At 43.3% G+C, this 25,943-nt stretch overlaps 1 protein-coding gene across 1 annotated transcript in view; it reads right to left on the reverse strand.

Annotated features, from left to right (window-relative positions):
• LOC147733253 (choline kinase alpha-like) overlaps window positions 1–25,943 on the reverse strand; it is a 137,069-nt gene that overhangs the window by 66,373 nt on the left and 44,753 nt on the right. Inside the window, exons 6-7 of the mRNA XM_086957815.1 lie at window positions 24,800–24,904; window positions 7,775–7,833 (exon numbers count right to left, since the gene is read on the reverse strand). Coding sequence (XP_086813941.1) covers window positions 7,775–7,833; window positions 24,800–24,904 — 164 coding nt within the window. The remainder of the gene's footprint in view (window positions 1–7,774; window positions 7,834–24,799; window positions 24,905–25,943) is intronic.

The following is a 25,943-nucleotide window of genomic DNA, read 5'->3' on the forward strand; positions in this document are numbered from 1 at the left end:
CGACATGCAAAAATGCAGCTGGGGTGTACCCGCAGCGCCAACAACTATCGTTTTCACGTATACCCATACGATGGAGGCTCACGGGTGTCCTATAAAATCTATGTAAATATTTTAAATGAACCAGCCGCAACTTGTAATTTGGTGAGAGTTCGGTTAACTGCCCACAACAAAATTCCCATTGGGCTTCGGTCAGGAGGGTCTCGAGAACTGGGAGCCTTAATTATATAGTTCTTGAATAAAAACTGAATTTCCCGCACATGCCACTTTCCACAAGGTTCTTAGTGTCAGGTCATGTGGGAGTGATGATTAGACGAAAGGAGTGAGTTAAAACAGTTATTTATTAGAGCTAACTTGGTAAAGGCCATTATGGCAAACTCATTTTTATTTAAATCAATGTTTAAATCTGTCTCAGACATTGAATGATACATTATGGACAAAGTCATCAAAGTACATCTTTTGTTCACGAGCAGTCCTCGCATCCTCCCTCATCCGCGGATGAACTAATGGAAGTTCCATGTACCCCTCTTCCAGACCGGCTCATGGTGCACTGACTCCTATTTATTCCAGCCCACGACTCAAATACTGACAGGGATATAACTGTTCAATATTGAATGCCATTTTGCAGTTGTATTATAATCTATTTTCTATTCACTTGTATATACACATAGCACACATTGTTGCCAACCTTAGTGAGTGACAGAGGGATCTGACCCTTTCCTGACGAAGAGGCAGTCAGCCTCGAAACATGTTGACAACACCAGGAGAACTAGCCCATTGTTAAGCTAGATTGTCTCAGCCACACTATTTTTAACGATACCAGCCTATGACTAATAAAGAATGTTTTGCTTTCATAAGGCTAGGTATTCTTTTAAATCTCACTTTTCCATATCACTCCTGACCCTACTCACACTCACTCAATACACTTCACATAGCACTTACAATATCTAAGTGCTCCAGCGTAGTCGCTAGTAGTAGCACGCCCCGTCTCGCAGCGGGGCAGGAAGACCCCGATGATGAAGCATGACACCAAGGGCCCTTTTGGTGTGTGAGGGGTATTTTAACAAATACTGTGTATGCCTGATATACTCTGGCTCACAGGAAACCTTCTAGAGGTGGACCTTGTTGTTTATTTATACCATTAACTGGAGGAGGGTGTGCCCACCTGAGTGCTTTGTAGCACTTCCTCTTCATTCCCCCTTTTGATTCTTTGTTGACATCTTTTATACCACAGCTTACCATATTATGGCCTCATGGGATCCTTGTCTAGACCCCGTTGTCTAGGGGTCTGACAAGGATCCCATGAGGGATTTACGATTTGAGTCTTCCTGTGATGATATATTGGTACATATGAGGTAGTCTGCGGGATGTGCCCTGTTGGCATTCTAAATGCACCGCATTCTGTAGACCTCATAGGTCCCATTTTTTGAAGTCCTTGGCTAAGCAATTCAAGAGACATTTAAAAGAAGCGCTGTGTATAAGCATGTACACTATGCCGTGATGTGACACACACATCGCATAGAACATGTGACTACTCTACAGTATTTGACAGTCAAATCCCTAATGCAGAAAAAAACACTGATTCTCCAGTTATACGTAACCAACCTGGGTATTACTACCACCGCTATATGCCCCCACATATTACATCAATGGTGACATTTGAAATCTATGGCGGTGCAAGTTATGCTTGGGTCATTTATGCATCACTGGTGAATTTCAGTTTTTTTTTTAAAGCTGCGTTTTTACTATTAGAATACCTATGTATAACTCCACTTTAAACGTTATTTTCAGTGAACAGTATATATGTATGCATGCATCGGACCCCTGGATAAGTGTTGTGCATCTCTGATTTAAACAAATGTACACACTGGATTATTTCTAATTTTTTTCTCCCGCACACTAAACTTAACACTAAATAAACTCCTGTCCAGTCAGTGTCCCAGCTCAGTGATGATTTTATGCTTTACAACGCACTCTTGTCTCCTGAGACCACGGGTCCTCTTTATCTCGTGGTTCAGAGGTTCTGAAAACCTCATTTATCCAAGACTGTACCTGTCTCGTATATTTTCTTTCAGATCCCACAGGGGCGAGCTCTATCGATCCGCCTCTTCCGCTCCCTTTGCAATGTACTCCTGTAAAGAGAGGAAGTGTGGGAGTTTGATTCTTTGGGTTCGGCAGGTAAGGAAAGAGCAGATCCATTCGAGGGCATTCCCTGTATGCCAGCTTCGTGGAGTCTGGCAGTGAGTGTGCAATGGGAGACTGTGTCGAAGGCTGCAGAGAGATCTAGTAGGATGAGAGTCGCCGTGTGGCCCTGGTAGAGGAGAGTGCGGATGTAGTCTGTGGAGGCTAGGAGGAGTCGAGGATGGAATTAGTTTCGATGAAGTTTGTGAGCTGGATGTTGACGATCTTCTCAGTGACTTTGACTGCAAAGGGGAGGAGAGAGATGGGTCTGTAGTTTGAGGTCTGTCAGGTCTGTGGAGGGCTTCTTGAGGAGGGGCTGGACTTCTTCGCATTTCCAGTCGTGGCGGTGTCTTCTGTAGAGACCGGAGTCCAGGCAGAGATGGTAGGCTGGCTGGCGTTGCTGGAGGTAGGTGTGGCTTCGGTCTCAACTATATGCTCGATGAAGTTGCCGTAGAGGGACATGATTTTGAAATGGAAGTAGGAGCAGAGTTTGTTGCAGAGGTACTGGGAGGGCGTGACGTCTGAGGCTTCGCTGGGGGTTTGGTGAATTTCTGTATGATGCTAAAGAGCCCCTTTGAGTTGCAGGAGTTGGCGAGGATCTTGTCCTAGATGAAGTTCCTTTTAGTGGATCTGATGAGTTGGTGGAGTTCCGTCATGGCATTCTTGTAGCTGGTTTGTGCTTCCGGGGTTTTCTGGTTTCTCCGTACTTTTGAGATACCTGTAGATGCGTCTGGATTCTCAGGAGGTCACCGGTGAACCAGGTGGCGTTCGTGGGGCGCTGTCTGTCAGAGTTCTGGAGGGGGGTCGAGCTTGTCTGCGCAGTCGGTGATCCATCTGTGGAGTTCGTTGGCTGCAGAGTTGACATCGGTCGCGGTGGGAGGGGTGTGGCTGAGGGTGGACTTAAGGTGCTCTTTGGCGACCTTGCTCCAGTTCCTGTGCTGGGAGCGTGGTGTAGTTTTGTGTGCAGTGGGTTTTGAGAAGGGGAAGTGTACACAGTGGTGGTCCGTCCAGAGGGGTTGTGTAGTGTGGCTTAAGAGGATGTTGTTTCCTCCTGCGAAGGTGGGGTCGAGGGTTTGTCCTGCCTTATGGGTGGGGGTGGTGATGAGCTGCTTCAGTCCGATGTTAAAGAGGTTGCCCAGGAGGGCGATGGAGTTGGGGGGGGGGGGGTCGCTGAGGTTGTCGAAGTGCCAATTCAGGTCTCCGAGCAGTACGTAGTCCATGTAGGCGATGGAGTGCGGCGCGATGAGGTTAGTGATGGTTGCGGCGAACACGGTTCGTGGTCCGGGAGGTATTTAGGCAAGGGTACCACGTAGGATCGTTCTGGGGTTGGTCTGGATCTCGAAATGGAGGTGTTCCGTGGGGGACGAGTCGTACGTGTTGGAGGTAGTGAGTCTAAGGGAGTTCTTGTATACGATGGATAGTCCTCCTCCCAGGTCGTTGGGGCGGTCATTTATCTGGATCTTGTACCCGTCAGGGATGGCAGTAGAAATGTCGGGCAGAGGTGGATTGGTCCAGATTACTGTGAGTAAGGAGACGTCTGGTGAGATGGTGTCGAGGAGGACCCAGATTTCTACTGCGTGTTGGTGCAGGGAGTGTACGTTGAGGATACAGTTCAGGGGTTTGGGTGCTCAGGCATCCGGTGGGTGGTGGTCCTGGGGGTCTGTAGGTGGGTGAAGGGGAGGCTGCAGTGTCGGCAAGAGAACTGGCCGTGGGTGGTGTTCGGCATCAACAGCTGTTCCTTCAGGGTTGAGTGTGTGGAGTGAAGCTGAGTCGTAGCCGTGGGAAGTTGGATAACAAGGGTCCCTGGCGCTGGTCAGGTGCAGATGGGCTTGACTTTGGCATGCCAGCAGCCGCCATTAATTAGGGAAATGGGAGGGAGCACATCTGGGAGGCGGGAACTAGTAGGAACAGCAGCGGTGGGAAACCAGGCAAGGGGAGAGTGAAAAAAAGGGCACAATAAGACAAAATAGACACAAAGAGCACAGATAGAAAAAAAGGTAAAAGCACGAAGCACAAAAAAGGCAAGAGTACAAAGCACAAGAAAAGGCAAAAGCACAAAGACAAAAAGGCAGAAGTGCACGAACGGGGCAGAAAAGACAAAAGGCAGACAGACCAGGCTGGCAGAGCGGACCAACAGAAGAGCAAGGCTCTCCCACTGGACCTCCAGGTATGAGGTGCAGGCAGGAGCCTACGCGTGGAGGAGGGCCTCAAACACCTACCTGTGACCAGAGTGGTGCTGGGGCAGCAGCGTAACGACGGAGCTGCTTACTGTTATGTTAATTTTCTATTAAAAAATTACTTGAGCAGTTCCCAGCTCTGTGCAAGCAAGCCAGAGGGCCTAACAACGCACAAAACATCACTACTTTGGGAAGATATGGGTGTTCAATCCTTTCCTAAAAGTCAAATGGTTGCTTTCCACGCGGAGACTCAAAGAAGGGAATTCCATTTCCTTGTCACAGATGTATATATTGTTTAAATAACAGCATATTGCCAATTAAAATTCCAAGGTTTTTGACCAAACAGGAAGACAACCAAGTAGTACACCACACATCAGATGGATCATATAAAACCAGAATTTCTATCTTTATGGAATTGATCTGGAGCACATTCACTGGCATACATAATGCCACTATGGACAAACATGATTTGAAGCTTTTCTTAGTATTGGTACAGAGTCATCAAGCCTAACGACAATCTCATTGTCATGACATAAGTCGTAAAGAACCTACAAAAATGCCAAGGGGGTGATACATATATTAGAGTTAGACTCAATGACAACCTGTGTGGAATGCCTTAATTTTCTGGATGCAAAGCCCAATGAAAGGAAAATTGTAGTCGTTAAATTCTGTCAGTTAAGTAGAAAGCAAGTCATTACAGTGAGCTTCCACAGATGCCTGCTTGATGAAATTTAAACCGAACATCAAAGGGTATGGTTTTGAAGGCTCAGACAGATCTAATAAGATCAAAGCAACTCTGTCACCTTCGTTCAACATTCATTTAAGCTCAGTGACAGACTAAAGTGCTGTTTCGGGGCTATGTAATGGTCGAAACGCAGACTGAACGTGGTCCAAAAGATCATTTGACTACAGCTAAATCTGATGCCTAAGCGTCATTATGTCAGGTTTCTCTTAAAAATATATGAATATTGTGGTTACATTTTTTTTTGTAAATTTCAATTCTAAGCTTTGCTAGGGAGATCATATTTAAGAGGGTCAGTATCTAGCCTGATATTTCTATGGCCACAACAAGGATTTAATGTAACTGGAATATGAGACTATGTGCTCTTGGTTCTGTCAAGGTCAAGCAGCTACTGAATGTGCTCCAAAATGCATGGTTTTTAAACAGAGCTATTCACTAGCACTCTTACTCCTTTGAAACAAACACCTCATAAAACTAACGAAATCTAGGCAATCTGCATTAGCAAATTAGGTTAATGCACAAGCAGCACGATTGGTAAAACCCTTGAGTAATAGCACGCAAGACCTCATCTGTTACAGTTAAAAACTACATATCAACCAATTCCATTACACATCAGACTCACATGATGTGTAGACTGTTCATGAAGGTACTGCATTGAAACAAATACTCCTATAGTTAGCACTCATGGCATTAAAAACAAACCAAACTAGTTTACTACACTTACCAGGCCTCCAACAATTAATTTTTCATTTAGGAGTACAGCATTCATTTGCTGTGCTGGTTTCTCAATAAGTTAACATTATTGTATTAAGTGGGGCTCAGAAAACCTAAGCATCTCCTGCAGTAGTCACTACATCAGGTTCAAAGTCCAATGGCCCGACTCAGTCTTCCATTGTTCAAAGGTTGATAAAATGAGAACCACTGAGCTAGGGAATAACAAGCATCTCATTTGTCAAAAGAAAACAGTCTCCTTAAGGCAACTGCATACTCTACTTTTTTTAATCCCTACTTAATTTTCATTGTGGGATACAGCAGTGTTGTGGTAGTCACAAAGCAGGAAATAATGGACTCTGGCCTAACTGCATAAGCAAGTCTTTTCAGGTTATCCGGACATGTGTTCCCAACTCTACTACTCCTTCAGTGACATGTTTTTTAGAAGCAAATCTGTCATGTATTTCAAAACACACCCGTCCCTAGTGTCATTTACAGACACAAGAGACTATTCCTCAGTTCAGCTAAAATTCAGATGCAATTGCTACCACATGGTCAATTCCTCTCCAAGACAGCTCACAGGGCCAGATGTACGACCCTTGCAATTTGCAAGTCTCAGACACTGTTTGCGATTCCTAATGGGGTCGCAAATTGAATGCCTCATTAATATTCATGAGGCAGATACAATTTGTGACCCCATTGGGAATGGGTAGCACTCTCAGGGATGGCGGGCTGCTGGGGTCAGCAGACCACCATGTCTGACTGCTTGCAGCACGTTTTTCTTCTTTAAAATGCATCTAGTTTTTCCTTTAAGAAAAAGAAAATGTTTGTTTAATTTATTAGGAGTAGGCAGTGGTCCGTGGGACCACTGCCTGCTCTTAAAAAATATTTGCGCATCCTTTCACAAAGGGGAAGGTGTCCACTGAGGACACTTTCCCCAGTGGCTTATCACATACTTCAAGTACTGCAAGTGTTTTGCAACCAAAATTGAGGTGGCAAAACAATCGTGCGTTGAAGTGAGAGTTGCTACTAGGAAGGGCCTCTTCCCAAAAGGAGTCAAAAAACCCCTTTTTGTGAGCCAGTAATACCTAAACGACTCGCAAAATAGGGTTTCTACATGGGGCAGACCAATTTTGCGGTCGCAAACGTGCAGATTTTCCGTTTGCGACTGCAAAAAACGGTCATACATCTGGCACACATTTCAGAAATGATCCTAATAAATGATGGTTGTGCTGTCAAGTTGCCCCATGTCATGTTTAACACTTTCAAGCCAGTATGAGCTCTTCAGCCAGCAGCCACTGCTTTCTGGGATTGACATATTTGCAGTTTTTCTATTCACATGAGCTCATTTTCCCCACCAAAAATAAATTAGAAAAAAGCATGAGGTGGCTACGGTTGTAGTACTTGAAGGGCAACTAACAAGAAATCAAATCACTGCTCCCAGCCCTACCACATTGATGTTTAAGGGGAAGACAGTCATACATGTAATAACATATAAATTAGGTTATTTCCACAAGTCAGATAAGTATTGACTAGGTAAACATAAGAATTACTAAGATTATTTGCACATGAAAACGGAGCATGGCATTTCCATTCTTAGATATATGGAGTGTTTTGGATACTTGCCAGCACATGAAAAGCAAACACACAATCAAGTTGTTAGACTCACAGTACTTGTAACTGGCTCTGAAAGGTTCCTAATCAACTTAAAGGGATGTTGGCACTGGCAAATTTATTTTTCACACATGCGGAGATAGTCATTAAAAATTAAGAGACCATTATTGGAAACACTTGTTGTGGTCATTTGAATCAATTACACTATACTTAAACATTATACAATTAAGGATACAGTTGCGTTGTCTGGTTCATCTTTGCAATAGAATATATTGCACCTTCTTTCCCCACAGTACAAACATTTTTGTCATGTAGCCTTATCTGCTATCTAATTAAATTTAGAGGTGCTTACCTTCCTGGCAGTCATTGTGACAGAACACAACGGGCGATGAGGTGGCTGTCAGCAGAGATCTGAAAAACATGAGGAAATTGGCAATTTTTTAGGAAAGCGTCAAAGTCATGTCATTATTTCATTTGAAAGAGTCTTCAAAAAGAAGTTAGAACAAAGTACTGAACCAGTAACAGAACTACACATAATGGATAAGTCCATGGTTTCACAATCTTTTGTGAAATATCTAATAAGCCTGGTTTTAAAAATACAAGTTGAAAAAAACAATACGGTGTGTAAGCCTCAAAAAGTCAGATTTTACTTGTATGGAGGCAAGTGACTGAGTTTGTAAGAATATGCGAACGGATTCCAGGTCAAGGTTAAGAATATGGTCTTCATCATGACCTTGTAAATTAGTCTTCGCTCTTCCTGCTCCCAAAATGTTAAGAATTGCCTGCAAACACTCTGGATACCAGATTCTAAAAAGATGTAGCTATTTTTTTTAAAATATTTGATGGCCCAAGAGTGTGTTATTTTATCCCACTAGGCAAGATTGAAGCTTGCCAAATGGTTCAAGTGCATAAACAAGGACACTTATCAAGATGAAGCTCGGACTGTGCCAGAATCTGCATTAAGGAAATTGTTCCATACACCACTCATTTCACAATCCATAAATGTTGTAAATGGAAGACGGCACACATTAAACCAGTCTTTAGGCAAAAAGGCGGAGTAAAAACCCATGACAGAAATCTGCATCTTTTCTGGAACATGCATCATTAATAATGCTTAAAAACACTCAAAAGGATCATGTTGCTGTCCCATAGATCTGGTGGGGTCACCTTGAAGGAAACCATCACTCTGGCAATGGTATATCTTCCTACCTGGCAAGTGCACACTAAATTGGAAAGGGCAAATTCCTTGGGAGTTTCTCACCATTTGCAAACAGTATTTAGGAGCAGGGTTAGCATCTAGACTATATACAATCTCCCAGGCCAAGAAAAACTTTTCTGTACTGGGCACAGTAAAGATTAAGGACCTTATTATGAGTATGGCAGTACTCGCGTTGGCAGTCCGACCACCACCACCCGTCCAACCTTGAACAAGTGTGGCGGTGGGACCGCCACATTACCATTGTCTCTGCTGGGATCAAGGATCCCGCTGCAGTGGTGGTCAAACAAAGGCCTGAATTTGCTGGCAGTGCTCATGCCGGCACTGCCGAGCATATTCCGACCTGCATATCCACTGCACTTTTCATGGCAGGGACCATAACAGGGCCCCAGCTGATTCGGAGTATGGGGGTGCATGCAGAGTGTGTGGGGGCACATGTTATGCCCCCCCTGTAATTGCACCCTCTTTCCTACATAGTGTGGCATGCACGACATGGTGCATGCCACACCGTGGAGGAATGTGCTGCAGGAAATCACGGCAGCAGTATGCGGGTTAGGCTCTCCTATGTGCCTAACACAGCCACTCCTGTGACAGCCGCAGCACCACCCGCTCTGGATTACACTCATATTCTGACGGGTGGGCTCACCAGAGCAGTGGCGGTCTTCCTCGGGGGTATGATGTGTAGAGGGTTTGAAGCTGGTTTAATAGGTAATGGTGAAGAAGGTGGAGGGGTTTGAGGAATATTAATAGGGCTAGTAGCCATTTCCTTTTTCTTTTTAAGAGGGATTTTATATTCAGTGTCTATTTTCCTTTTGAAAGATGGTATTACTGCATTAGTTGTAATGTGTCAAGGTTTATATGGATTTTCTTTTGGATCCAGCTATTGATTCATGGTTTCTAGAATACGCTCCGGGGGCTTTAAAGGAGCATCTTTAGGTTTCAGTGGCGAGCTGGATTTGTCCTCTTAAACGTTCGAACGTTTCAGAATCGAAGGAGTGTCATCTCTGCTCAAGCATGGTCCGGAAGGCTCGACTTGCTGTTTCGGTGCCGAGCAGGAATGCGGGGAGTTGGAATCAGAGTCTCAGTGCCTACCCTGGGCTGATGTCAGTGGTGGCCCACCAACCTTTTGTTTGTTGGAAGCGGGTTTGGTGGGCAAAGGGGTTTTGGTACTCATGGCACCCTGTCCTGCTGGAACGTCGTGGGAATCTAGCTCAATCTCCCATTTCGAAATCAGAGTCATGGATGGAGAAGGTGTCCTCTTCCGCTGCAGTTTCCATTTCTTGGTTCTCAATATCTTCTCCAAAGATATCGGGGTGTCCTCGATACTCTGTTGCATCTTTGTGAAGCCAAACAGTCCCGCAGAGGCTTTTTGGATAGAGACGACTGAGCAGTGTCGCCATCTTCTTCTTTATGCTCCGAGGAGAAAGAGGTTACAGAGCTTATGAAGGGCGGTATACAGGTATTTGGAATTGCACAGAGGACAAAACTGAAATGCCGCCCAGTCCATCGGCAGAAGACTCGACCAAGGATTTTCGAGTGGAAGTAGGTTGAGGAAAACGAGCTAGGCCACAATCCTGCGGTTAAAGTTTCCAGACTAGATAATTAAAGTTTTAGAATTTCGCCACGCAGAAGTTGGTCGCACTATCACCAAAAGGAGGAGTCACCTTACCTCATGGCTGGAAAAGGCTTCTTCAAAGAAAAACAACTGGCAAACATCTGGACCCAAAACTAGATGGCAGGAGCAGGCAAAGCATGTGTATCTACAGCACACATGCCTTAAACACTTGTTTCTTGTTCTAGCCTTTCCAACCCTTTAACATGTACACATAGGGCTCAGTCTTCAGTTTCCGTACTCTTCTTGGAGAGGCAAAGAGCTCTACAAATAAACACTACATGGTTATTAAAGTGTCAAATTTGAAGTTAGATAGTCCCTGACAAGACGACTGACTAACTCTTCAATGAATCACACAAATGTTCACCGTTTTATTGTATTGTTTGTTTTATTGAAATCATTAAAAATAAAAAACTGTAAAAAGTCCGTAGGGGAGAAAAATGGAATGCCCCAGAGCAAACTGCTTTCCCATGAGCCTTTTAAAAACGGACCCAATTTTTTGGCCAGTAGGAGGTGGATGGGGATAACATCTTGATCCCAATCTCTCATTTGGTGTATTCTGGACTCACTTCTGCAAAAAAAATGTTATGCCTTTCATGCACTTCCCATCATGTTGACAGATAATGGATCTGCAACATGTTTACTGCACAGGTTTATATTGTGTGAACAACTGTGGACAATGCAGGTATATCAATCGATCAATCAAGACACCTGAAACATTCCCACTGCTTTTAGCATGGTTCATTGTAGGCATCTAAAAATGGAAGGTCTGGAGGTTTTTTTAAGGTTGTCAGATCAGGTTTTTGAGGAATGGATTTCCAAAGAAAGGCGCTCTAAATATAGAAATCAGGTCCTCAGTTTATAAATGTTAACCTAGGGACATCCACAAGTCGCTGATCCAAGCCTCTAAGCTTTATAATTAGGTCAAACGAAGCCAAATTGTTTATTGCATTTAACACAAGACAGTTCAAAACCGGTTCAATCTTGAACTGGAAGCAAATTATGTGCAAGCTTGGACTGTGTGACACGCACCCTTTGCCCAAGCCCAGAGATCAATAAAATAGCAGTATTTCAGACATGTTGTACATACGGATTAGAAGTCCACTTACTATTGGTGGCAGTAGTCTATAGCCAAGTTTACACCCTCTCATATGACTACAGCTTTATGTTGGAATGGGGCAAACTAGGGTGTGAATATGTTTTAATTTACTTAGTTGATGAAAGCAGCTCCTACACCAAAGTGCACATCTTTAAGTGAAATCCTAAGTGTCTCAGCATAGCAGAAAAAGTAAAAGGTTACCTAAATAGTTCATTGATCGGAATAGTGACTAGGGTGATGCATCTACCCCTAGTATCTGTACAGGTGTTGTAAAAAGCTATTGTACATCTCAACTTACAGGAGATTTTAAAGCGCCATACAGGGCCTCTGTACAGGTGTTGTAAAAAGCTATTGTACATCTCAACTTACAGGAGATTTTAAAGCGCCATACAGGGCCTCTGGTCTTGTACTCATTAACCATAAACGTGGATGTTTCGAAATTACGATTGAATGATGAACTGTACATGCCAAGAGATGTTACAAAACGTGAGGGATATTTTAATAAAAAAAGGCAGAAAAAAAAAGATATGAGAACTGTGGAACTCCACAGGTTAGCTGCACTTCCAGGAACAAACATTTTTATTCTGACCTACTCAGACAACTATGTGTACTTCTTTGATTTTATCTACAAGACTGTACCACTGCATCCTCTGCAAAGCACTCATAAACCTGAGCTATGTACAATTGATAATGTATAAACGCAGAAGGAAATCCAGAGAGGGGGACTATTTAAAAAAACTGATTCACTCATTTGCTGTACTTCCTTACAATGACAAAAGTTAATACATTACTTGAGGAGAAGCAGAATTCTGTCCTACTCAGGCCCTCATACTGATAAAGCCAGTAAAATAATGTAATACGGCACAGGGAAATATAGATTCAGAAATGTTTGGTTACTTCCATATGTAGTATCACACTGCAAAGACTTTAACAGATGGAAAAGGGAATTAAACTATACCACGCTTTCCCCTCTTTGAAGCCTCCAAACTGGGATTAATAAGGGTCAAGGGGTTGTTTCTGCACGCATGTTATCAGGTTTTAGCTGCCAAAACGTGTGCAGGGAAAACTACATAGTCAATACAATACTTCCTCACCAACTGCAAACTCAAATCAGGCAAAAACTCCCATATCCTTCCAAATCAGTTTACTGTTGCCCTTAGACTCAAGCCCATTACAGGTTATCGAGAAATTATTTTTAAAAGTGAGTCTACATATATGTTATAGGGAAACAAAATAATGAGACAGCAGAGCAGAACACGTATGGGAACTCTGAGAACTTTTCCTGAAAAAGATAAAATAGGAATAGAAATCTATCAGCTAACATCTGTTTTTTGCAAAAAGAATATTCATGTGTGCCCTTCTTAACTTTGGGATTCCAATATCTGCACATGAAGCAATATAACTGTCACTTAAGCAGCAGCTAGAACATCTATGTGGAAAATACTTCTTGACGAGTGGATCAGTGAGAACATTATTTCAAAAACACCTTCCTCTCCACCTTTCATCAGTGCAAAGCATTTGTTTCTGCAGAGTAGTTATCCCAATCTCACAACAAGACCTAGATTGAGGAGGAAGTCATGGTATCACAGAAGAGACACATCTACAAAGAAAGTGAGAAGACCAAGAAAGACCTCAAATGTGATAGAATGTGGCTGGAAACAGACTAGGAAAAATGATTGGTTTCTCATCTATAATCCTAGTACTTTCTCAGGGAAATCTCCATTTAAACGGTAAGCATTGAATAGTGCCGCCCATGCGGATGGATCCCGAAGCACTCATTTAAAATCTCCTCTGAAGTGTAGATTTTGCAGGCATTGAAGTGGGCTATATTGGCAAATCCTTTAATTTACTTTCAAAAAAGGTCCAATAAGTAATAAAATCTAGGACAAATTACAATAATCTATAATGTTTCCTTACAATTCTCTTCGAAGAAGGAATAGGGCAAAGTAGACACATAGGGTACAGTTATGTACGTATGAAAACTGACTCTGCGCCTTTAAGGGCTCATAGCTATCCAGTATACCACCATACCCAGCAGGTGCAAATTAGAGACAGAGAGGAGTACTAATGAAAGTAAAATGTCAGTTAATTATCTTAGTCTCTTCCACCAGGGAGGAGGGAGGGTTGCTTATGATTTCAGTGGAGATTACACTGAGCGAGAACAAATATTACAGGTAAGAAACCTTTACTCTTCTATCAGGGGATCTCTAATGATAATTGGAAGTACAGAATATAGTACCACACCCATACCTAAAAGAGACAGTGGAAGAGTAAGTTGATCCACAGTAGAAACTAGTCAAAGAGAATCCTTAAGTTCTAGCATCTGAGTCAAGACAATAGTGTCTCGTGAAGGTGTTAACAGACCTCCATATGGCTGCGTTACAGATTTCTGCAAAAGGAATATTTCTATTCAAAGCAGCTACAGAAGCTTTACCTCTGTTGGAATAGGCTTTTAATTTGCTAGTTAAGATCTAGTTTGCTTTTAGATTGCAAGACACTATTCACATGGATATAAATTGTTTAATTAGACATGGGTAGATCTATACGCAAGGGTCAATAATTCACTAACAATTGTTGGCATTAACGAATATGTTTGCTTTTGTCCAGACAGAATTTTAAGACCCATCGCACAAGTGTAGAGAGATTTTTCTGATACAGTTGACCGATTCTGAAAGAACGTTAGTAGATAAATGGTTTGTTCAATGTGGAAATCTAAAAATACTTTGGGCAAGAATTCTGGAGGAGCTCTCACAACTACCTTATTGCTATGAGGTATTGGGTATGGTTCATGAGCGAATAAAGCTTGAATCTGGATTACCCTAGTGCTGAAGGGATGGCAACAAGAGAAGAAGTTTTCCAAGAGATGTTGCAATGAGACTTTAAGAACAGGTTCAGAAGGAACTGCCAAGAGGTGTGAAAGTATGATGGTCACCTCCCAAGGAGGGAGAAGGGCAGTGTATTGGGGGAAAACATTTTTGATGCTTTCTAAAAAGTATTTACTATTTAAAAAAGAAAAAAAGTTTGTGAATGACATTTTCAACAGGCAGTTATAGCTGCCAAATGGACTTTAACGGAAGAGAATTGTAATAGCTGCCAAATGGACTTTAACAGAAGAGAATTGTAAACCAGATTTAGCCAACTGAAGTAAGTATGAAACTAAAACTTCTTGGCATGTTGTTGGATTAGTGTTCTTTTAGAGTACCAGATACAACATCTCTTCCATTTGAAAGAACAAGAGTTTTGTGTGAATGGACGCTTAGCCTCTTTCAGAATATCCATACATTCTTGTGGCACATTTAAGTGTTGATAATGTATGAGTTCAGGAGCCGTGCTGCCAAACTCAAAGATGGAAAATTGGGCTGAATCATCTGGCCTCCAAACTTCACTAGAAGGTCTGGTCAGCACAGAAGCCTTATGTGGATATTCTGACATGTCCCACATTCTGGCTTTTGAGTAAGATGGCTTGAGGATTACTGCTTGAATCAGGGGTATCGGTGGGAAAGTGCAGAGAAATTTCCTGGACTAGCTGATCTATAGAGCATTCACCATGGTCCTTTATTGGTAAAACCTGGGTACATTTTTTGTTCTCTGTGGTTTGTGAATCAGTCTATACGAGGAAAACCACAGGTGCAGAAAGCGTAATGAAAGATGTTTAGTACCCACTCGTGGTTTTCTTGACAAAACCTGCAGAGGCAACCTGCTTGGGTATTATAGAGGATGGGCTGTAGTGATCCTCAGGTTCCTGGCCAGCAACCAATTCCATATTGTTTGGGCTTCTATTGATAAGACACTGGACCTCGTCCCTCCTGGTTTGTTCAGAAACTACATTGTGGTCTGCCTAAATAAAGAGGGAATCCGTCTGGGAGGTCTGGAAAGAATTTAGGGCCAAAAGAACAGATCTCAGTTCTAGAAAATGCATACGATAGGTCACTTCTTTGATGGACCATGTCCTCTTTGTTTGAAGATGAGCCATGTGCGCACCCCAATCTGAAAGGGAAGCCTTGCTTGCTATTGTTTGTTATGGAACCTCCTCAAACATATGCCCACATCGATTACTTTTTTAGCACATCTGGACTTATTTGTGACACTGTCTTTGTGGACATCGGGCGGCAGCCCTGTCTGACTACTCGCCCATCAGATTGCATCTTGAATTATGGGGGCAGGCGCGGGTTACACCAACCTAGCGCCTTAACACGAAACATCACATATGAGCAAATACGATCAGACACCCTGGGCGCTTTAACTACTTTCCTGGACATGAACACCACACATGCGACCACTCTGGCTATATCATGGGAGACACATAAAGCGGTGATTAGGGGTCACTTCATCGCAATAGCCATGGTTCATAAAAGGGAGAGGCAAACTAAATGCTGCCAATTAGAAACACAGGTTAAGGAACTTGAGGCCAAACCTGAGTTCAGGATCGGCGGTAGCACGCCACCAGCTAACAGCTGCCCAGAAACAACTCTGACAGATTGATATTGGTAAAACAGAGTACGCGCTACTTCACATCCGCCATAAATATTATGTTGGTGGCAACAAGGCAGGGCGGATGCTTGTACACCGCCTCCGAGCTCAAGACATCGAGCGGACAGTCCCTGAAATAGTGGGAGCAGATGGTGTTCCCCTTTACCAAGATACGGAAATAGCAGATGCTTTTAGCATTCTCCTAATCTTGCTACACCGCGGAGCCCCTACTGCGGTCGGACACGCAGACATACGTGTCTTAAGTGTCTCACACGGATGCAGGTGTGACCATGATTTCTGCATTGAATGCGGATATCAAAACCCAAGAGGTCTTAATGGCCATCCAGAAGTTACAGTCTAACAAGGTACCAAGCCTGGATGGCTATAGTGTCGAATTCTATAAGGCTTTCGCCCTACGACTTGCTCCCTCCTGGCCCACTTGTTAAACACGGTCAGTGACACAAGCACATCACCTGACTATGTATTTAGCCACAATCACAGTGAGCCCTAAATCCGTCAAAGACCCTAAATGCTGTGCTTCCTACTGCCAGATCCCTCTCCTCAATGTTGTTGCTAAAATCTTTACCAGTGTACTCACCCACAGACTAGCCCCCCATGTACAAGGATTAATAGACCCCAATCAGGCTGGGTTTTTTGCCGAGCGGGGGTGTAGTGATAACTCAAAGCGGTTGGGCCATCTGTTCGACAAGGTGTTGTGCACTCACACACCAGCAGATCTCCTTTCTGATGATGCCCAAATGGCCTTTGATCAGGTGCACTGGCCCTTTCTGCACAGTTTCCTGCAGAAAGTAGGCATGGTCTCCTGGTTATGTAAAGCGGTCTGGTCGTGCTACCATGTTCCTCGAAATAGTGTGCAAGTAAATGGGGTGAAATCCACCCAGTCCTCATTACACACGGGACAGGGCTGCAACCTCTCTCCCTTGTTTTTCTTGCTCTATATGGAGCATCTAGCTGAGAATATAAGGAATTGCAGGCATATGGATGGCTGGGAGGGAGCACAAGATCATGCTCTACACAGACAATGTCCTTCTGACCCTTACGGACCCCGATCATTCTTTAACAGCTGTAGTGAGTGAGATAACTGAATTCAGTGCCACCTCTGGATTTAAGACTAACCTGAAAAAGTGATTAAACCTTAGTGTAGCCATCCCAGTGACGGTGAAGGCTCGATTGGCGCTACTCATGCCCTTTCAGTGGGAGGAGAACGGGATCCCATTTCTGGGGCTTCAGATCCACTCTACACTCCTGGCTACAGTGGCTCAAAACGATGGCCTCCTCCTAGCCAATAAATGCTCTACTCTCACCACTCCCACAACCTATCCTGGCTCGGGCGAAAGCAGCCATTAAAATGACAATATTAACTAAGCTACTCTATGTGATGCAAACTCTTCCCTCCAAACCCGCTGCCCCGGTCCCGTCCGACACTCTTGGACAAACTGCAGACCCTGATCTGGGACTTTATCTGGATAGGCAAACGCGCTAGGATGGCCAAGACTCATGCCTATTTGCCATTACAAGGAGGTGGCTTGGGGATCACGGAACCTTACTGCTACTATCAAGCAGCACAATTGTGCTACATGGTGGAGTGGCACGGAACCTTAACTGAGAAGCATTGGTGTTTTGTGGATCAGGCGATTGCGGGCATGCCCATTTGAAAAATTCCCTGGCTTCCAAAAACTCAGCCTGCCTAGTGTCTAAGTCTTAATGGTGATCCGAGACACTATTGGGGTTTTGGTCAGCATTCAGCTGCGACATAGGCTCTGTACGCCAATATCCCCTGTGACTCCACTGATAGGCAGTCCACATTTCCCACAAGCTGCCACAGGTGTGGCATATAGACTGGAAGGATGCCAACTGCAAAGGTATTGGGGATTTGACTCAGATGGTCTCATGGACTTCCCCAAGCTCCAAGCCTCTTTTGGCCTCCCTGAAGACACAAGCTGGCAATACTTGGAGGTAGCCCACTGGATGACAACCGTGGATCCGACTGCACGCCAGCAGTGTTGACACCCTTTGAAAAAATGGCTGTTCACGACACAGTTAACAAAATACTCTGATATCTACATCTTTCTAAATGAATGAATGAATGAATGAATACCCTCTTGTATAGCGCATGGCTACTCTCGAGCATCCCAGCGCTGTAAGATCAGAGGACATAGAAAGACACTATTAGAACAAGAGTGTCTTTAATCGCTTCCTGAAGGCAAGATGGTTAGACTCATGCCTGATGTTGTCTGGGAGTTTGTTCCATTCTTTGGCTGCGTGAACAGAGAGCCGACGGCCACCCATCCGCGCCCGCTTCACCCTGGGGGCTACAAGCAAGTTCCGCTGGTTAGATCTCACTGATTGATGGCGACGAAACAGGGGATCAAGAATGGACGGGCCAGCATTATGGATAGACTTATGCGCCATGCACAGGGCTTTAAATATAATCCTTCCCTGGATGGGTAGCCAATGGAGAGATTGAAGTGCGGCCTTAGCTGAGCATCTTTTGGGGACTTTCATGAGCAGCCGAGCTGCACAATTCTGTACAGATTGCAGAATTGTTATGGTGCCGACTGGAGCCCCCATATAGACGGCATTTGCATAATCCAGCCGCGACAAGATCAGCGACTGGACCAGCAATCGTCTAGCTTCAAATGGCAGGAGATCTAAGACTTTTTTTAAGACTCTCAGCAGTCCATAGCAGGTCGCGGCTACCTTCTTAGCCTGGTAGTGAAATCCTAGCGAGGAGTCTAACCAGATCCCCAGGCTTTTTATTTGGGTCTTAGGTACCGGAGGGGGTCCTAGGCAGTGCGGCCACCAAGGGTCCAGGTTAATTGGGGCTTTGTAACCCAGAAGCATGATGTCCGTTTTGGCCCCATTTAGCTTTAAAAAGGAGGAGGTCATCCATTCCAGGACCTTGGTGAGACACGGGGTCAGATTATTGATCCCCTGATCTAAAGCATCGTCCCTCACCAAAGACACAACCAGCTGCATGTCATCGGCGTAGGTAACAAGTTGGATTCCCCAGGGAAGAACCACCTCAGCCAAAGGTCTCATGTAAATATTAAACAAAGTAGGGCTGAGGGAAGATCCCTGGGGAACACCGTGATTCAATTGCAGCTGGCTGGATGACACCTCTCCCTCAAAGACGGAGAAGCTTCTGTCTGATAGAAAAGAATGGAGCCATTTGATGGCCAATCCAGAGACCCCTGTGAGATGCAGCCGGTGCAGCAAGAGAGAGTGGTTCACAGTATCGAAGGCTGCGCTGAGGTCCAACAGGACCACAGCAGCACAGCCTCCTGCATCCACAATACCCCTGACTGCCTCAACTACCGCCACCAGAGCTGTCTCTGTCCCTTGTTTTGCTCTGAATCCTGTCTGGGTGGAGTGTAATCCATCAGTGGATTCAATAAAGGAAGAAAGAGCCTGGTTCACATGTTTTTCAGCTATTTTGCTGATGGCTGGTAATAATGAAATAGGCCTGTAATTGGCCAGGTCTTCAGGGTCCAAGCTGGGTTTTTTCATCAGGCCTCTGACCTTAGCCTCCTTCCAGTTGGGGGGCACTACATCCGAGGCCAGAGACGCGTTAATGACCTGCATTATCACTGGGCATACTGTCCCTGATACCTGTTTAAGGACTGCCGGGGGGAATGTACCGTAGTCCCTACTAAAATCACCAGGGCGCACCGTTTGCTGTCCCCTATAGGTAAACCGGTCCGGTCCTCGGATGCTTGATTCCGGTCTGGGAAAGATATGGCTGTGTAGTTCGGACTGGACTGTTCCCATGGGGCACAGGGTCAGAGCTGATTTGCATAAAGCCATTATCTAACCCAGGGTGGTGTGGAGTGCAAAAAACGATGGATTTAGGCCCAGATCCTTGTACTGGGGTGAATGTAAGACATTGATCTACATTCTGTCCATCAAATTGTTTTTTGTAATTTTCTCCCTGAGTGTACTGGGGTAGCCCAGACGTGGGTCCCAGAGCCTCCACACCACTGGAGTCAAGCTAGCCGGGCTGATGAGAGGTGTTACCTCGAAACCGGTCCGGTCCTCGGATGCTTGATTCCGGTCTGGGAAAGATATGGCTGTGTAGTTCGGACTGGACTGTTCCCATGGGGCACAGGGTCAGAGCTGATTTGCATAAAGCCATTATCTAACCCAGGGTGGTGTGGAGTGCAAAAAACGATGGATTTAGGCCCAGATCCTTGTACTGGGGTGAATGTAAGACATTGATCTACATTCTGTCCATCAAATTGTTTTTTGTAATTTTCTCCCTATAGGTAAAGCCATCACTCTCGCACTTCCTCCTCCGTAGCAAATGGGGCACCAAAACTATCCCAACACATTTAAATTAGCTACACAAATTATGGGACATAATCGGAATGGAGAAGCTAAGGGCATTGGCAATGCAGCGTCCTCCCCTTTTTGATAAAATGAGGCAACGCTGCCTTACATACCAGACTACAGAGTTTCAGGAGCTATCCTGTCCCTGCTACCTACAAGTTCTGCGTTTAATACCAGCAGTTTCACCCAAATAATATCACATTACCTGATTGCACCCCCTAGACTTTACTTCCAATGAGTAACGGCCCCCCATCTCTCTCCTTAACTGACTAAACAATATCTACACCTATAATGTTCCCACAGTCTGATACTTACATCACCACCAGCCAATGGAGGTAGGTGGGCAGTATTGTATGGAGTCTAATTTGAAATAATAAAAACAGATCTAAATCCTAAAAGGCTACTTAAGTGGGTGGTAAAAGGTTTGCTGTGGATCCAACTGAAGTATGTAATTTACAGGCCCTGACAACATGAAGTACCACTTTACTAAGGATAAGGACTTACAAATAAATAGAATTTGCTAATTGGCTGTAAGTCAATTTTACCATGTTTAAAGGAGAGAGCACATGCAATTTACAACGGGTTAGCAGTAGTAAAGGGTACAGAGTCCTAAAGGCCAACACACACTGGTGCAGAAAACAGGAGGGTCAATGCAAAAAAAGTTTGGGCAGGATCCTGCACAGAGGGCCACGACCAACACATTTTCTTTTTTTTCTTCTTTTTTACACTGCTTCATCTGCAGGCTGATGGTGTCCCGTCTGCGGGTGTGCCCAAAATTACCAGAGATTGTGAGCTTGTCTGCAAATAAGCAGGGGTGCAGACTAATGGCTTTGGAAATAATGTAGCGTTTTTTGAAGGTGCTGTGGGCTGACAAAGGGAGCCAATAGAGTTCCTTCAGGGTATAGGTGATGTAATCAGGTTTTTTAAGGCCCTGGATGAGACATTCTGCAGATCCCCCCAAGTGGTGCCAGTGAAGTCTGAAAGGCCCTAGAGTTGGGCATTAGCACCATCCATATGAGACAGTACAGTAGAACAGAACAGTAGTTCTGAAGCAATGGTTAGGCTGGTACCAGGTCCCTGTTATTTTTTGGCACTGTGTTTCTTAAAGGAGAGATTGGTGTTTGGGTTGAATCCAAGTGATTTGGTATTCGGGGAGAGTTTGGATTCCAAAAAGCCATCAAGCTTCATGTCATTGAGCCAGATTTGTACTGCATCTGGTTTGTTGCTCTTGGCACATAATAGAAATTCTATCTTGGCTGAAAGGAGCTTCAGGTAGGTGCTTGACAACCAGGTCTGAATTATATGTAAGCAGTGTTTGAGGCACTGGGTGTCTGAAGCAGTACATACTGATACGTTTATCTACGAGTAGAGCACCAGGCGGTTGAAGAGGAGAGGAGATAGTATGGAACACTGAGGGACTGGATATATGGGATAGGGATCTTTTGTGACCTGGAGGTGTTCATGTAAGCTAACTGATATTGGCTGAAATGGAAGGAGTATCACCAGTCAAGAGCACGGTTGGTAAATCCCATTCGCAACTCTCAGAGTGCGTATGGGAGTGGGATGGTTGACTGTCAAAGGCAGCTTGTAAGTCCAGCAACATCAGGGGGATAGGGACATCTTCATCTATGGTCAAGAGGGCATTGTCTACAAAGTGCAAGTTGGCGTTCTCCATGCTGCAGTTTGATCCTAAGACAGCCACGTAGTAGTATAAGTGATGGATACCATTAATATGATCTTAGAGTTGACCATAGACTGCTTTTTCAATGACCTTGCAGATGAAAGGCAGGTCAGTGACGAGGCGTTATTTATTGAGGTCATCAAGGTCTAGTGTCGGTTTCTTTCGGAGAGGGAAGATCTTGCAGTATTGAGAGGTTAAGAAAATGCATGGAGTACAGGAGGCATTAACAATGGTAATCTTTGATGAAGGACAGTGGTTTATAAGTGGCTTTGGAGAACATCAGTCAGATTTAGGAGAGCTAGGGCTTTGAATGCTGAGCAGTGTTGGAATGGGCTGGATGTGAGAGATTAAGCAGGCTTTGTATCGTCAATACGCAAGTGGGATTTCTGTATTTTTTCACTGAAAAGATTGAGGTATTGCACTTTTCTATGAAGCGAGGAACAGGCGGGTCTGGCAGGGGTGGATGCAATGCTTGATTGTTTTGAATCATTTTCTGCTTCTGTTGGTGGCTTTATTTATGGTGTTGTAAGAGTACTGTGCTTAGGCAGATGCAAGGAGCTGTCTCTGCTGCACGGAGGAACTTTGCTATCAAGAAGTCCTTGAAAGTTTGGTTTTCTTATATTTTCCTGTCTGCGCAGTCCGCACAATAAATGCTGTAGCATGTGGGAAGAAAATCCAGGATGTGCGAAGATATGGGGGTGAGCCAGGTTTGTTAAGAAGGCGTCAAGGTTTTCATAGCGAATTAGGTTTGAATTGTCTGGTATGTGGAGTACTGCAGGATGAGCACTAATGATTGAGATTTCTGTTTGAAGGTGTCTGGTAGTTAGTAGGATATGTATGAGGTTGGGTCTATGTGTTGTGCAAATGCTATGTAAATACCTAAATAAATATTCATTAGGAAGGAGAGCACAAAACCCTTTGTAAAGTGCTATATTAGTTCCAATCAAGCGTTGGTGTGCGCTACACAGGTCAAAATGTTTTATCAAAGATATTAGTGTTGCATGCCAGGGATTACGGTCTTGGCTACCCTAGGCTAAAATCCCTATGTCTCTCAGACCTAAGTGAATAGTCTTGTAGTTCTGAATAGTTGAGAAAACAGGTAGGCATCTCATCACATTGTGCGGATAATTAAAGAGGTTTCTTCAGAACCTGCCAAGACTTGCAGGGTTTTTTGTACTCAGGAATTTTATTACTTAAACACTGAAAAGCAAAGTATTACCATAATTGAACACAAAGTAGTATTATACACACATACACTATCATTAAAGATGCAAAATAAATACCACAATTGTTTAACTGGAATTTTTCCCTCTTTTTTTAAATGCAGCAAACAAATTCAAAATAATAATGTGAAAGATTTTACTAACACCTTAGCGCAGGAAATTATTACATTATGAGAAAATGAAACGGAATCCTAGCATTTTAAAGTGGTCTCGAGGAGCTTAGATCATGTTATATGACACTATTGAGAAATACAGCCTATCCCAGAATGCCTCTCCCCTTCAATAATGAAGATTGCCTTCTTAGCAAGACAGACTGTGCATTATTGGAGATGTTCTTATTCACTGAAACATACTCAATATCAAGACACTTCATAAAGCACAAAAGCAGTAGTTTGCAAAAAATAAAAACACAAAATGGCTACAAAGTACTACTTTGATCAGGAACGTTTTACTGGCTCTGTCACTGTATTGTTGCAAGTAACTTATCTACATCTAACACTAATTGGGACTAAATAAACTGGTTTGCTGATTAAATAAAATTAGTTATGATGATCTACACTGCATCTGTGCTTCACTGTTAATCATAGTTATTATGAATGGTCTCTGGATTAGCTATTGTCCTTTGAAGACCCTAGCAAACATGTGTTCTACATTCTATCCCATTACCCTGGTTCCTGATAGGTCTAGTCGGTAGCCTTCTTCTGTTACAATTACATTAGTAGGGCATTCTCCCAATCAGCACTGACTTCTCTTGCATGAAATGACCTCTCAAACGTTTAAACCCTGAATTTATATACACAGTTTGAAAAAAGCACAAAGTAGCTTTCCTACTTCCAAAGCTGATCATGTGTACATAATGTGAAGAATTTAAAAGCAGTAAAGGGCAGCATGTGTTGAATGAAGGCAATAAAAATGCCCACTTATTTAAATTCCAAATATTTTCGCAATCGTATCATCGCTAAAATAGACTTTTATAACACCCCACTGTAATGACTTTATATTATGTGTTATCCTACACTTAGACAAGCACTTGTGGTCAAAGGTTATCTACACTCAACTCTTACAACCTAAATGAGGCAATTAATGCTGCAACGGCCCTATGTTCCTAAACAAATCTTGGGCGAAATCTCTTAGCCCCTTACTTGGTGATCTTTACTCTTTATTTACATGCCCACTGCAATAATTGTGCCCTCTGATTGTACCCCCACTCATTAAAACGAAGGATAATTTTTAACTTCGAAAGTACTGTTAGGCGGTCTATTCAGCCCTCGGTCAAATAGCAAGCCATGTTTTTTTAGCAGCCAGAACAAGTTTAAGCGCCCCTCTGTCATAAAACATTATTTAACATTATATCAAAGGAACTCGAGATTGAACAATAATTACAGGTGCAACAGAGCCCTCTACAGAAATAGGCTTGCATGGTGGCAAGAGACTAGGAGGAGAGCATGAATGAAAGTTACAGTAAAAAGACAATGTCAGACAAATGTGGAGGGGTGGGGGGTGAGGGGACATGAGGACTTGCTGCAGGTGTAGCCTGCTGTACGCTTAGGGCTGAGGTAGTGGCAAAATCCAACAACAAACTCCAGAATTTCACAGAAAAATCAACTTTTAACGCATGTTGGATTTCAACCTGCATTGATGGCAGTTCTATTGTCATAAGCAAGAGAATGCAGAAATCATACTCAAAGTTAAATATAGCTTTTACAGAGAAACATCTGCTACCTACCTTAGGTTTTCCATTTCCATTGGCAAATTGTAACTCAGAAGTCTGTCCAGCTTTCGAATATGAGATTCTCTAGTGAACTTAAGTTTCAGCACTTGATTTAGATACCTGTAAGGAAAATGTATACTTGCTTCAAGAATATGCATATACAAACACATTTGCAACTATTTCAATAACTTTTTTTCTTGTTCAAGTCATGGCTATTGAGGAACTGAAAGACGAAAAAGGTATTTACAAGTTACCATGAGCAGAATGCTATTCCAAAAGAAATAAACACTAGAGGCAAGGTTTCCTTCAATCAATAAACTTGCTTAATCTCAATGAAAAAAGTTTACAGTAAGTGACATTATGGTTGAGAAACTATGAATCAGTGACATTTGCTGCTCTCTGCATCAATCTAAAGCTACTGGTCCCTGAATATATGCTGTGCGTTCCACCACAGACATTCATTTAATGTGCCTTTTGGTGCACAAGCAGGGTTTTTTGGTCCATATGCGACAAGCTATAACGATTAAAATAGTTCATGAACCAGTTCAAGGTGTTTTTAAACCTTACATGATTACAATCAGTATTTTGTTAATCAACACAGACTTCTTTTTCCATTCATGAAATGTTAAAATTGTCTTCCCTTCATTTTCCATTCATGAAATGTTAAAATTGTCTTCCATTCAAAAAAACAACAAAAAAACACCTTTCACCATTTCTTTCTTTTCCAGTTCGGATTATACCTCCTTAAATAAGAAATGGATTGGTTCACAAGTTGCCCTAGGGTTCACAAACAGATTCAAACTTGTGAACAGTCAAAAAACTGAATTGAAGAGAAAAACTGATTTTGTTATGGCATCTAAGACATACAGTAGGGGTTTGCAGGTGGGTGGTACTGTAAACATTTGATTTTTTTGACTCGCTAGAAAATGGCTCTTGTGTAAAATGTATTGTTTACCATTTTAAGTGACCATAGTAATTTTTGCTCTCCTGTTACAGCACAAGCTGCTGAAAGAATTACAAACTTTGCATTAAGACAGACAAAATAATTTTCCTGTAACTCCAGTTCTCTTGTGGGGGAATTTTCATTACAGTCTTAAGGACTGAATAGTCGCAACCACGTGCGGGGACCCCAGGGCACTTTCAATATACATCTTATTAA

This window comes from Lissotriton vulgaris, chromosome 2_1, assembly GCF_964263255.1.
Source record: "Lissotriton vulgaris chromosome 2_1, aLisVul1.2, whole genome shotgun sequence".
Lineage (NCBI taxonomy): Eukaryota > Metazoa > Chordata > Amphibia > Caudata > Salamandridae > Lissotriton > Lissotriton vulgaris.